The sequence below is a fragment of the Branchiostoma floridae genome, chromosome 10 (assembly GCF_000003815.2).
Source record: "Branchiostoma floridae strain S238N-H82 chromosome 10, Bfl_VNyyK, whole genome shotgun sequence".
Taxonomy (NCBI): domain Eukaryota; kingdom Metazoa; phylum Chordata; class Leptocardii; order Amphioxiformes; family Branchiostomatidae; genus Branchiostoma; species Branchiostoma floridae.
In genome coordinates, this window is record NC_049988.1 from 9,747,924 (window position 1) to 9,760,977 (window position 13,054).

General features: G+C 41.7%; 1 protein-coding gene across 1 annotated transcript in view; it reads left to right on the plus strand.

Annotated features, from left to right (window-relative positions):
• The window catches only part of LOC118424005 (polycystic kidney disease protein 1-like 1), a gene marked incomplete in the record, with an annotated part of 42,710 nt that overhangs the window by 2,263 nt on the left and 27,393 nt on the right, over positions 1–13,054 (plus strand). The window contains 20 exon segments of the mRNA XM_035832385.1: positions 1,523–1,722; positions 2,029–2,181; positions 2,487–2,592; positions 2,721–3,304; positions 3,547–3,929; positions 4,244–4,471; positions 4,808–4,927; positions 5,398–5,566; positions 6,150–6,389; positions 6,876–7,008; positions 7,208–7,414; positions 7,815–7,993; positions 8,504–8,752; positions 9,123–9,280; positions 9,695–9,871; positions 10,238–10,450; positions 10,853–11,017; positions 11,341–11,514; positions 11,882–11,968; positions 12,593–12,738. Of these exon segments, the coding sequence (XP_035688278.1) occupies positions 1,523–1,722; positions 2,029–2,181; positions 2,487–2,592; positions 2,721–3,304; positions 3,547–3,929; positions 4,244–4,471; positions 4,808–4,927; positions 5,398–5,566; positions 6,150–6,389; positions 6,876–7,008; positions 7,208–7,414; positions 7,815–7,993; positions 8,504–8,752; positions 9,123–9,280; positions 9,695–9,871; positions 10,238–10,450; positions 10,853–11,017; positions 11,341–11,514; positions 11,882–11,968; positions 12,593–12,738 (4,071 nt within the window).

The following is a 13,054-nucleotide window of genomic DNA, read 5'->3' on the forward strand; positions in this document are numbered from 1 at the left end:
TGTTAGGAAGCTTTTACTTCAACCATATAACTGAAAATGTGTCTCAGCTACAAGTGTAATTATTATAACATCTTACAGAGGCCAAAAATCAGTTGTTTTCTTTACCAGAATTTACGTAGTATACGAGGACCAAATTCTGCTATATGCCAGCATGTGGTAATCCCTGCATTGTAAATATAGTGCAGTACATAAAAAACTGTACGGATGAAATGCCGAAGTGTAAGAAATTCTGCCAAAGATTGTACAATCATAAATCTGATCCCATACTTCATAGTCTCTTGACAAGTGTAATGAACTCAAATCATGAACAGAATCAAGTTAAATATATTCACAATTGAGATAGGGTGACAGATAATACATGTAACGTAAGGTTACCAGTTTACGTGCAGGACCAGTTTACGGTCACTTGTTGGTGGATGCAGACTTCGAGGTCAATTGTAAAAAAGAAAATTCTCTTGAGTTGGAAAGAAGTACGTTTATATCATTTATGAGTCTTGCCTTATTTATCATATAATTTTGCATCCAGCAAATCACGCCTGAAAAGTCCGACAACAATTTACATTTACGCTTGAGTGCGCACAACACTATTACAGATGACCCGGTTCTGATCGTAATTCTAGACGGCTATTTTCGTCCCCTCTTTAAAATCCAACGAACTCATTATGAATTGAAACATCATCTCAAACCAAACCTGGAGTTCTTATCTCAAGAATGCATGGTGATTTTATGTATGTTGTCCAAGGAAACTCTTATAAACTGCATAAAAACAAGTGACTGTCCTCGCCGAGCGGGTAGTTTTCGAACGCCATTTTGCATCACGTGACTTACCCGTTAAAGCTTGGTGCACTGGAGAGCGAGAAATTGTCGCAAGGGGCGCTGTTGGGGCTAATTTATGTGGGGAGGGCACAGTGTGAGGAAGCCACATGTATACTGAACGCATTTCAAGGCCAGTTCCTATCTATACAGGTGATAACAACATCCAAATGCGTTGCCATTATTATGAGTAGCATTGTGCAAGTTTTGGAACAGCATGGCGCTCTCAGTGGCGTTCTGTTGGGGCAAAGATGACTTACCGATAACGTTTAGCGGCGATGCAAAGTGGCGGCATGGCCATATGTAAACAATTTATCCATTGTGTTATCTCAGTGACCTACGTGGGGGACTTTTATGGGAAATCATCAGATATATGTCCTTTAGAAAAATAACCCCATGGAGAAACACCCAACTGACCGTAAATTGATCACCCTGGAAGAATTCTTGGCTGCAGACTTGTTTATTAAAGACGCTCGTACGGCGAGAAATCCTTAGAAGAAATATGATGCCACACAGAGCTTGACGCAGACCGACTTTGAGGTCTTCCAATTAAGGACAGCTTTTCACTTCCCGGCCTGCACGCTTTCCATAAAACGGCATTATTAACAAATCGACCGTAAACTGGTAACCTTACGTTAGCTGGTTACATCTAGTTGATATGAAAGACTTTAACTGCTGTGTTTATCTTTGTTGTACAGTCACTACGCAGAGTGCGACCATGGACATCCAGTCACGGACAGAAGCCGTCGAGCCCTACATACAACACAGTGGAGCATCAGCAGTGGGGCAGGCTGTTGACTTCACTGTTGTGTTTCCCTCTGGGTGGACACTGACTGCTGCATCCATGACTGTTGGGTATGGGGATAACATGGAGGAAACTCACAACATTCCAACTGGGAGGCAATACAGGTACTAATGTCTAGATATTGGTGAGGGGACAGTGATGACAAGGTGTGTGTATGTGTGTGTTTGTGTGTGTGTGTGTGTGTGTGTCTGTCTGTCTGTGTCTGTCTGTGTGAGTGTGTGTCTGTGTAAATCTATGTGTTTGTAAATATATTGTATATGTCTGTACTTGTGTATCTATGCCACTGTGTGTAGAAGGTTGGGTGTATATGTGTGAGTATACCAGTATGCATGACAGTAAAAGCTACAGGACTGATGATGATGATGATGATGATGATGATTGTCAGTTTTGTCTTTGTCTCTCACCTTCAGGTGGAACCATGCATACACAAGTGCTGGCCTGTTCCAGCTTGTTGTAAACCTGACTGTGAATGGAGACCGTGCCCAGCTCTTCAGCTATGTTTCTGTCCAGGAGCCAATCAGAAACCTGCATGTGGAGGGCCCACAGCATGTCAAACTACTAAGGTAAAGTTTGTGGTTATGGTGTGTTGCTAGCATCAGCAATGTAATTTTGAAGTTTAGTTAGTACGTTTTGGCTATTTTCAGGCAATGGTGTAGACATAGATAGTACATGTACATACAAAAAATCCATTTGTATTTAAAAGCAGTCCTTAGTATTTAGGGATTTTTACAAAATGTACTTTTTCAAAGATGTATGATATAATGTATTATTCGATGATTCGCTACTGAGTAAAGACATTGCTTTTACTGTGTTAAGCATTATGAAAATCTTACCTTGTCTCTTCACCAATTGGTTGTTTTACCTCTAGCCCCCCCAGCTCCCAGACATGGCGTGCAGTTTCTGACTCTGGTACAGCTGTGGTTTATCGCTGGATACTGGACGATAACACTACCGTCCTCACAGCCATGGACAGGGTGAGTACACAGTTTTCGGAATTCCAAAAATGTTACATCAGATTGTTTTGCGGATAGAGTGTAGAGTTGCAATGTTCCACAACATTCATCTAGCCATGTCCTTTTCATAACATTCTCTTTCTTGACAGGTATCGCACACTTATAGCACCAGTGCCACGTATCCCTTGGAGCTCTTTGCATCAAACGGAATTGATTCGCAGCAAGCTGTCTCGACTGTTGTTGTACAACACCCAATAACACAGGTGGACATCAGTGTGAACCCAGTACTACAGGGTGAAGAGTGTGACATACTGATATCTGTGACTGGTGGGAGAGAGTTTTCCTTTGACGTTGACTTTGCCGATGGGACCAGACAAATCTTTTCATCTGTCCACGAGAGTGACATTCTTGCAGTCTCCTCTGTTTCAAGAAGAAACAATGACATTCCAACGTACACCTTTTCTGTAAATCATACGTATCCCAATGTTGGAGAGTACCTTATATCAGTCAATGCCTCGAATCATGTGACCTGGCTCAGCCAATCAGGATCTGCTGTGGTAGTTGAGCCAATCGCTGGGCTGCAGTTGATTGTACAAGATGGACAGACGACGGTAACCACAGGTACTTCCATTGTCTTCGCAGCAACAGTGGAGACAGGGTCGGACTTGACATTTACCTGGATGTACAAAAGAGCAAGCAGTCCATTCCCATCTCCTATCTTCAGTGTACAAAGGTTCGTTAAAAGTGTATTAGAAAATACGAAATATGAAAGTGATTAGTTTAAATCAGTGCTAAAATGTTGAAAATGAGAATTATGGATAAAGGGTAAAAAATACATTATAAGATAAACAAAAGGGGCAAATACATAGATTTTGTGCTAGGATGTTTAAGATTAATCTGTCAGGATAAAAGGGAGTAAACTATCTGTCAGGATAAAAGGGAGTAAACTGTATCTTCTGTCTTTCTCATTTGCAGTACTGGAAACAGCAGCACAGCCACCCAGTACTTCAACAGTCCAGGGACCTATACCGTTACAGTCAATGTGAACACACGTGTCCCTGTGTACAGCCCTCCCATGAGAGCTGAGATCACCGTCGTTGTTGGCCAGAGGATTTCAGGACTGATGCTTGATCCACCAAGGCAGTTCTTTACACCAGTGTATCAAGCCGCAATTTCCGTTCAGTCGAATGGAAACTTTGCAACTGTGCCTTTGCCCTTTGAGGCATCAGTGCAGCAGGGCTCAAATGTTAGATTCATTTTTGATTTTGGCGACGGCACTGGGACGAAGGAAGTTCCTGGCAACGTAAACCCTTTCTTTGGTGACATCTCAGGCAGTGTGAATCATGCCTTCAGACAGGGTAAGTGGAATTAGTCTGGAATTTGATATTTTCTGCGAGAAATGATATTTTTTCCTAAACATTTGTGACAGCCTGCTCTATAGTACTTACACATGTGTTGCTTATAAATCTAATAGGAACACAAAAGCTTTGTATCAAATGTTGCCAAACAAATTGTTTCCAACTTTTTAGGGTTAAAAAAAACATTTATGCAATGTGATTTGATATGATTGTATTTGTCTAAAAGATTTGCCTCACTGAACACAAGATTTTAAGTATCTTTGTACTTTGATAACAGAGCTTTGTGAAAGGTGTCCTTTTCTTTCTTCTTTCAGTTGGAAACTACTCTGTTTCTGTTGTTGCCATCAACGAGTTGAACAACGTCAGCACGACACTGCCAAATCCCTTCTTCGTCCAAGTTGCGCCGTTTGGCTTGTTGTTGGAGAGTGAATTGTACTTAACACCGCATGGGAATGTGACCGAGCTTCACGCGACACTGGAGCGTGGGACAGCGGTAACTGTAGATTGGGCCATGGGGGACCAAACAGACTATACTGATGCTGGTAAGGAACATTGATGTATAGGACTGTGTAGCATCTACCTTAAGATTACTTTTCTACCCATTTATGTTTAAGATATCAAGGAAAATGTGTTCATAGCCTCCTAGTTCTGATGAATGTACTATCATTTTATGACCCTTACATTTTGTACCGTCCTCATGACCTCAATGAAAAGTGGCCTGCAGGCTGACTTGAGCTTCTTAGTAATAGATAAAGGTATTCAAAAAACGTTATGTGTAGGACCACATGGAGAATAGCTAACAGAAAGCTCAAGCTTATTGTGGATCCAAATAAAGTCAAAGTCATGTTGTGTTTTGTGTTTTTCCCGTGGCTGCTTAGGTTTGACTGTGCGGCACACGTACAGGGAGCGCGGGGACTACACAGTAACAGTTGTGGCCAGTAACAGGGTTGGGAGGCTGGAGGCCACTGCTGATGTGAAAGTCCTGGGAAGGGTACAGGGTAAGTTATGAACAGGCATCTTTCTTCCACCCACTCTGAATAACATATCTTAGCACTTTTGCTTCTGGATCAAAAACAATCTAACCCTATAGTCAAGGTATAGCCAAAAACAATCATGAAGATTCATTCATAACTCATTGAGTTATCCTGTTAGCAAACAGCAAAGCAACCATAGAATGCTGCTTAAAACGTAAACAAATCTATGGTATAGGAAATGGTCTTGTACTGTTTTATTCATCTGGTTAGAAGGAATACTGAAACTAATGATTAGCGTGCTGCATTGTAACACTATATCAAAGAATTATGTTAACCGTTATTGTTATGTTAACTAGGATGTTAAGCTTTATTCTATTTCCTATTTTGGACTTTGTGTAATAGCTGTTGCCATACATTGTACCGTGTACAATTGTCTTGTAAACAATTGTCGTGTAATAAAGTTCTGTCTAAAGTTCTATTTTCTCCTTATTCAGGTGTGGAGATGAGCTTGGGTGGATCCCTGTTCCCAGCCTACCAGGATGTTACCTTCAATGCTCTTACTGTCACCAACCATGCCAGCTGGTACCGCTGGCACCTGGGCAATGGGGAAACCAAGCTGACATTCCGACCCACACTGGCTTATCAGTATGAGGAAAATGGAATGTGAGTAGAGGATGTGTTGCAAAGTCTTTTTCTTTATACAGATGTACAATCATTCTTTATCTGAAAATGAGAAATAGACATGGAACCCAAGTCACATGTTATTGCTTGCCAAATGTGCACGGGAACAGTTACAGACAAATGCCATAATGCAATACTGGACAGCAAACAATGTTGTACAATGTATCTCAAGTACGTGTACATCAAAAGTATCAAACATAACACTTGAAAGTTGTTAGAACAAAAATTTATGATACTGTATTGTACTCCTGACTGACATCACCATTGTTGTGCCCAACTGTGGTTCTAAATTGATACACCATTTATGATAAATGTGTAAGTGAATCGTATAAAAAAATGGCTTGATCCCCAAGCAGTAGACAGTAATTTAGAGATTCTTTGTATTGTCTGTAATTCTTTAAGAGATATCGGTCTCAGCATAACGTGTAAAATGTGGGGATTGGACAGTGCATGTTAAGGGTCAATGGACAGTCACAAATGCAGAGTGGAGGAAATAAGAATGATGTGTCAAATTGATCATGGCTTTTTCTGTGATGTATAACAAGGTTTATATTTGTACCACCAGATTCACAGTTTACGTCACCGCTGGAAACGAGGTTAGCCAGGCGGTGTCTCCCCCAGTGGAGATCGAGGTTCAGCTGCCGGTCGAGCTGCGTCTGATCAGGTATGACACGTCCACGGTCCTGGGCAAGCCGACAGACTTCACCGTCTACTGGGTGGGCAGCAACCAGAACTTCACCTGGGACTTTGGAGACAACATCACCGTTGTCACACAGGAGGACACCATGAGTCACACCTACAGCAGGTAATGTTCTTCATGACTGGAAAAAAGTTTCATCACAATGGGTGATGAGAAATAGACTTATGATTAAGTCATGAGAAACACTGTAAGAAGAAAATCTTGATAGAAGTTTTGTACTGATTCTTGTTGTAGATTTTGATGGGGAATTTTGATGTGGAATTTAAGTAGACAGAAGTAACTACTGACAAGGATCTAAGCCAGCCTTTTTCATAACAAGACAGCTAAATTGAGTACAACACACGTCTGACTACTCCATAAACACCTTCAGTCTGCATCATACCCTGAATGCGATTGGATCTTTTGAAAGAAATGGTGTAAAGAAACATCTTATTATCCATGTTGGTGTTTCCTTTGGCTTTAATTTCTACAATTTTGTAGCTGGGTCATTTCCTTGTATAAACATGAAGCCAGATGATCCTGTCTTTTTTGTATCTGTAAATTGTCCCACTTTAATTTAAACTAACATTGTCCATCCACCTGTGTCTCCAGGCCTGGGGAGTACGTTGCCAAGGTTACTGTTACCAACGACGTGAGCTCGGACACGAGAGAGCTGCAGGTGTTTGTGGTGACAGATATGTGTAGTCCACCTGATGTCAGCATCCTCGGAGCACCTCGGATACAGGTAAACTTATTTGCACTTTCCCCTGTAAGATTATATTGTCTCTAGAGCACTTTGTAAGGGAAAACGGGTTATACATGTATAAGTAACAAAAGCTATATTGAACTCTGCACCTCTTCTTAAACTTTGATTTTAAAAAGTTGAAGTTCTGTCTGAAAGGAATCTTGATATCAGACTTGAATTTCGATTTTTCAAAATACAGAACAACTACTCCAGGCGTCTACGATTAGAGTCATCTATATTCATTTCCTGCAATGCCACCCCCGTGGCCACATTCCAATGGACAGTCTCCAATGCAACGGGACATACCATCCAGCTTGATGGAGTGGAGCAGGGGGTGTTCCAAGAGAGAATCCTGGTTTTGCCAAGCCACACTTTACCCTATGGAAACTACACTTTTCACCTCAAGGCAAGTTTCTACCTCTTTAAATTACTGGATATATTTTAATGTACCGGTGCAATAGCCGAGTGGGTAGGGTGTTCTCCTTGAATTCGGTAGGTCGTGATTCTGATCCCCGACCAAATCATACCAAAGACTTTAAAAATGGTGCATGCTGCTTTCTCTGCTTAGCACTCAGCATTCGGGAAAGAGTATGGATGTTGAACACACCACTACCAGTGGACTGTAGTGTTTGCATAAAGCTGTGTGGCCCAGGGCTACTGAAACGGAGATGGGCGCTGCCCTATGCACCATCAGGCGCTGGAAGGACTTTGTTGTCTCCATGTATATGACAACATTTACTGACATTAAAGAGATTATATGAGTGAATGTGACATAGTATTAATGTTCTTGTTTTCCCTTATCCCAGGTCCAAATGAACGGCACTATTGTGTATTCCACCTCCTCTGTGATGGTATCTGTGACCCAGACTCCACTGCTGGCTGTGATAGTTGGAGGAACAGCCAGGAAGGTCGGCCGTAACTCTACCCTGACGGTGGACGGAGGAAACTCCCTGGATCCGGACTTCCCAGATAGTCCTGGATTGAGGTAAGGCCTAGGAAAAAAATGTTGAGTTTTCTGTTTCAGTCCTTATTAGGCAAAATTAGGGTCAGTAGGTAGGGATTATCTTTTTTTTTACTTCTAATTTTTTTAGGCTGGCCAAAACTCTACTGATACATATTACAATACAGTTGAACAAAGTAAACTGAAATGCATGAGGACACTTGTCTTTCAAGGTCAAATTTTAATCTAAATTTGATAGCTACATTTACACTGATAGGACATGCAGTGTTTTTACTTCGATAGCAAGCAGGCTGAATAAAGATTCCAAGTGAAAGCTTTGTGACTCAACTGCCCACAACCAGAATAAGTCTAGGGTCAGCAGGAAGGTAGGGAAACAGGAAACACAACATAATTTTTCCTAGGCCTAAGCAATCCTCATACATACCAACTGTAGCCTGATGTATTTGATGCCAGAAATTTTTATTTCATGGTGGCCTCTCAATGCAAACAAAAATTGCATATTCCATTGTTTTAACAACAATTTCTTGCTCACAGCTACAACTGGACCTGCTATGTCCTGGGGAGCCCAGATACGCCATGTTTCCGCGTTCTGCGCACCGACAACTCCTCCGAGATGAACACGTCCTTCCCGCTGGAGGTTGACGCTCCTGTAGTCACCTTCCACGGTAGACAGTTGCGGATCAACAGTAACCTGTTTGTGGTGGAGCTTGTTGTGAGTAAGGACAGCAGAGAGGCAGTCACAAGTCAAGTGCTGAACGCAACTGCTACTGAATACCCAATAGAGTAAGTGACAGGCTTTCATTTTTGGGACAATACTTGGCTGAAGCTTACCAAGCAAACAATTGCTGGTCTGTTTGTTGATAATACTCGCTCCATTTTGTAAGGGTGACTTCTATGCAATTTTAGAGCATCAAGCATCAACTATTAACAGATCATTACGCTTCATCTCCAGCAATGTCAATGACAATGTCAAGCTACTTTTAGAAGACTGGAATATGACTAATGATAAAGTTTTAGTGTGAGATTTAATTCTGTCTTCTTCCAAAGGGTATCCAAAAGTTCGTTTTTTGCTAGCAAGCCATTATTCTCTTTTTTCCTAATGTTGTCTATTTTTGTAAGAAGGAAACACAATAGCTTTCTCATTACTTTCCAGGCTACAGATAGACTGCCCACAGTGCACAGCTGGAACAGTGAACAGTAACAACAAGTTGACGCTCCATGCCGTGTGCTCAGAGTGTGACAACCTGCCTGACGTGGACTTCTTGTGGCAGTTGTTCAAAGTGTCTGAGGAAAACCACTTTGATCCTGACAGTAAGGGCTATCCTGTTATAAGTGTTGAGTTGTCTCTAAGTTATATCATGGCATTGTAGACCATCAGTATTACCCATAATGTTAGTGGAACTGTAAAGGAGAGTGCTGTACTTCATTCTTATTTGACGATCAACTTTGCATTGCTTATATAATTGTGTTACAAGTGCACTTAAGTGGAAATTTGTACAAGCATATGCTCTGAAACTTTCATGTTTATAAGCTGCCAAAAAAGTGTAAATAGCTCAGCTAGTACTAACTTTGTATCATTAGTTTCTATGCTTCTTCATACTTGTAAATGTGTTCAACCCTCAAGTCAATTGACACCACCTGTCTTTAGGAGCACTATGATTGGACAGTGTGCATCAAAATCTGTTAGAATTAGAAGTAAAATGTACTTGTCTGTTTCCCTCCCAGCTCCCCTGGCTTGTGTGGCCCCTGATGGTTCCAACTACCAGCCCATCATGGGTCCCAACGGTACTGCCACGCCTAGCAACGGTTCACAGGCCTCAACTGAAGCTGCGGAGGAAACAACCGTCAAAATTACCGAGCCTCGAGTAACGGTCGTTCCTTTGGATGAAAATGGACGCGATGGTAAGAAATACAATCGGGATGAAAGAAAACCCTTCTTGTGGAATAGGTACTGTTTGTATAGACAAGTGTACAAGGCTGATGAAAAAGCATGAGTCCCTTTGTATTGTGATATCTTTATCTCTTTGGAAATGTCAACATTCATTCCTGCATTTACGATGTTAATTAGAGATGTCAATCTTAAAGTATTAGTTTGAGGTTCCAGATCCCAGTCTAAATTGTAGTATGTGTGTTTTGCTCGCTAGTTGCATAGCCTAAAACGAGCTGCATGTCAGTCATCATCATCATCATCTGGTCGTGCTGGTTGTATAGATGAAGAAGCATGCCAGCCAGAATTAGATTTAAACAAGTTATTCCCTCTTTCCACAGGTAACTTTGCTCCTCTTCCTGGGGGCAGCTTCCCTGGCAGCGATTCCTTTGATCCCTTCGACTTTGAGATCTCAGAGGGGGGCGGCGGGGATTCCGACAGGGATCAGGGGATTGGCTGGCCAAGGGACCTGTTTCCCATCGAGGAGGGGGATTCTGGGACAGGCAACAACGGCAGGCCGACACTTGTGCCACCTCAGAGGCAAACAACACGGGGTAAGTGTCATGAAATTGTAAGATGAAGCAAGCATAGCTGTTTCAATACCATGAAGTTTTGAATCAAATACATGTGTATATGTAAAACTTACCGCCTACAACAGTTAAAATTTACTGCTGAGCACCATTGAAAGGTATGTTTCTCTCTGGAACATGAGATTGACAGGAAACAAATAAAAACTCTTAAAAAGGTTAAGATGCTGGAATGCCATGCAGTTCTCAATCAGTGCTCATATTTCAAAAAGCATGTTCCCTCAGAATGAAGTGCTACAATGAACAGGTTTTCTTCATTCGTTTTAACAAAAGTTAAATCTTCTTAGCAAGACAATCATCAATCTATTAGAGGTTGATTTGATTGCTGTAACTTTCCTGAGTTTAAGCAGATTATTTTGTTTTTTTTAGCCACCACGACATTGGCCACCACCCCTGGCATCACACAAGCCCCTCCCCCACACATCAACAATGGGGACTTGAGTGGCAATACAGATCAGAACCCTGAGGAGGCGGATGGAGGGGACCGGCCTGACTGGGTGGACCGGCCACCGGGGGGTATAGACACTGGCAACTGTGAGTATTGCTGTACTTAGGGCTCATTTTCATTTATTCAAGGCAGGGAACATTTGTCATGAATAGTTGCTGTTCACATCTGGTAATGCTTGTAAACAGGTGTTTACCAAGCATTGTTTTACATGATGTACATGTAGGCTAAGTATGCCCAACATTGAATGATGTCACTACCTTTCCTGTAGATTTTGTAAAACTTTTGTATTTTTGTGTTGGCAACAATGTAAAAGAAATAACTCATGAATGGGAACTTGAGAAATGATTTTGTATTCACTATACAATATATCACTAACAATGTATCCTCCCATCTGATTGGCCCACAACAGCTGGGGACTCGAGCGGTCAGTGTGTCCTCTGTCCTGGCGGCAGTGGCCAGAGTGGCGGGGAGGGAGATGATGGGGGCGATGAGGTCAAAGATGAGGCACTGGTGGAGGGTGCCGTCCAACATGTTGTCAGCAAATATGATCATGCTCTCCCCTTGATTGACAAGGCTACCACAGGTTAGTACCTATGTGTGCATGTAATGTATATCCGTTTTTTCCTGCTGTGTAGTCCTTCTGCCACCTTCCTCAGGGCAGTACTGACTACTTGTAGTTTTACTTTCTACTGCTAGGTGGCACCACAGTGAGAACAACATGGTCCCAATTGTGACCAAGCTTGTATCCCCCCTCATCACAGTTCTTGACTGGATTAGATTTTTTGACTCATGTAGCCCCCTTGAACCAAGGAGTGCAATTCTGTTATCCTTCCTGTCTATAACCTTGGCCCCTACAAGTTTATTCCACAGTTGTTTCTTCCAATGGTGTCTGTCACATTGTTACTTGTTGTGTCCATAGAACCACAAGTCCCGTTCTCTTCCTACCACAGGTATCCGAGGAAGGTCCCTAGTGATAGCAGCCCATACCCTGATGGAGGGAAGGATCTATGCAGTTGCAGTGAGTGCACAAACCCTGGGTAAGATACAAAGATATTGTTCCTTTGGCATGAAACATAAAATTTCATAGTATTCTTAGACTACTAGATCTTGAAAAGTTGCCTTTTCTTTTTTGTTTGCAATATTCCTAGTACGTTCCCTATATATTTTTCCTAGAACTGCTAAATGGCAAGTTGCCCATGTCTATCTCTGATCTAAAAAGATTTCTAAAATTTGCAGGTTGCAGCCCTGCAAATAAAAGTTGACCGCACTGTAGATTGTGATTTTCCACCTCTTGCAATATTTTCAGGCATGACTAAGTTGCTTACGTTGTATATCTATATCTAATTTGACTTTTTTGGTGAAAATTACAGATTGCAGCCCTGCAAATAAAGGTTGCATTGCTAATAATATCATGTTACAAGTACACTTGAGTGAAAAGTGGTTCAAGCATATGCTCTAAAACATTCATGTTTGTAAGCTGCCGACAAAAGTGTTAATCTAGTACTAAATTTGTATCATTAGTTTCTGTGGTTCTTTAGACTTGTGAATGTGTTCAACTCTCAAGCCAATTGTTACCACCTGTCTATACAGATTGCAGCCCTGCAAATAAAAGTTTAGTCCCCCAGTAGATTTTAATTGTCCACCTCTTGTGGTATTTTCAGGCATGACTCCACAGCGCACAGGGCTGGCCAGGGTGTACTTCACAGTGAATGAGGGCCCCAGCCTCGGGAGGTGCACCATCAGACCTGACACTGGTGTGGAGATGGAGACTCTCTTCACTGTGTTCTGTCTGCAGTGGAAGGACAATGTAAGTCAGAACAGAGATTCAATTGTGTATGAAATACAAGACACTATATTTTGTAATGTTTGCAGTGTTTTTAACTTAGTAGTTTTCACCGTGACCTCTTACCATAAGCAAACAACTGTAAACAATTACAAAAGTGTACTGCTTTTGTTTGAACTGCAGCGCACTTTTGATTATCACTGTCCCTAAATTCAGTGCAGTGAATTGAAATGAAGTCTTGTAACACAGTGCCTGTTTGATGCTATTCACCAGAGTAACAGTGGCTGTAACAGTGTTAAGCAATGCACTTGTATCTAAAATGCTGTTGCACGATAAATGT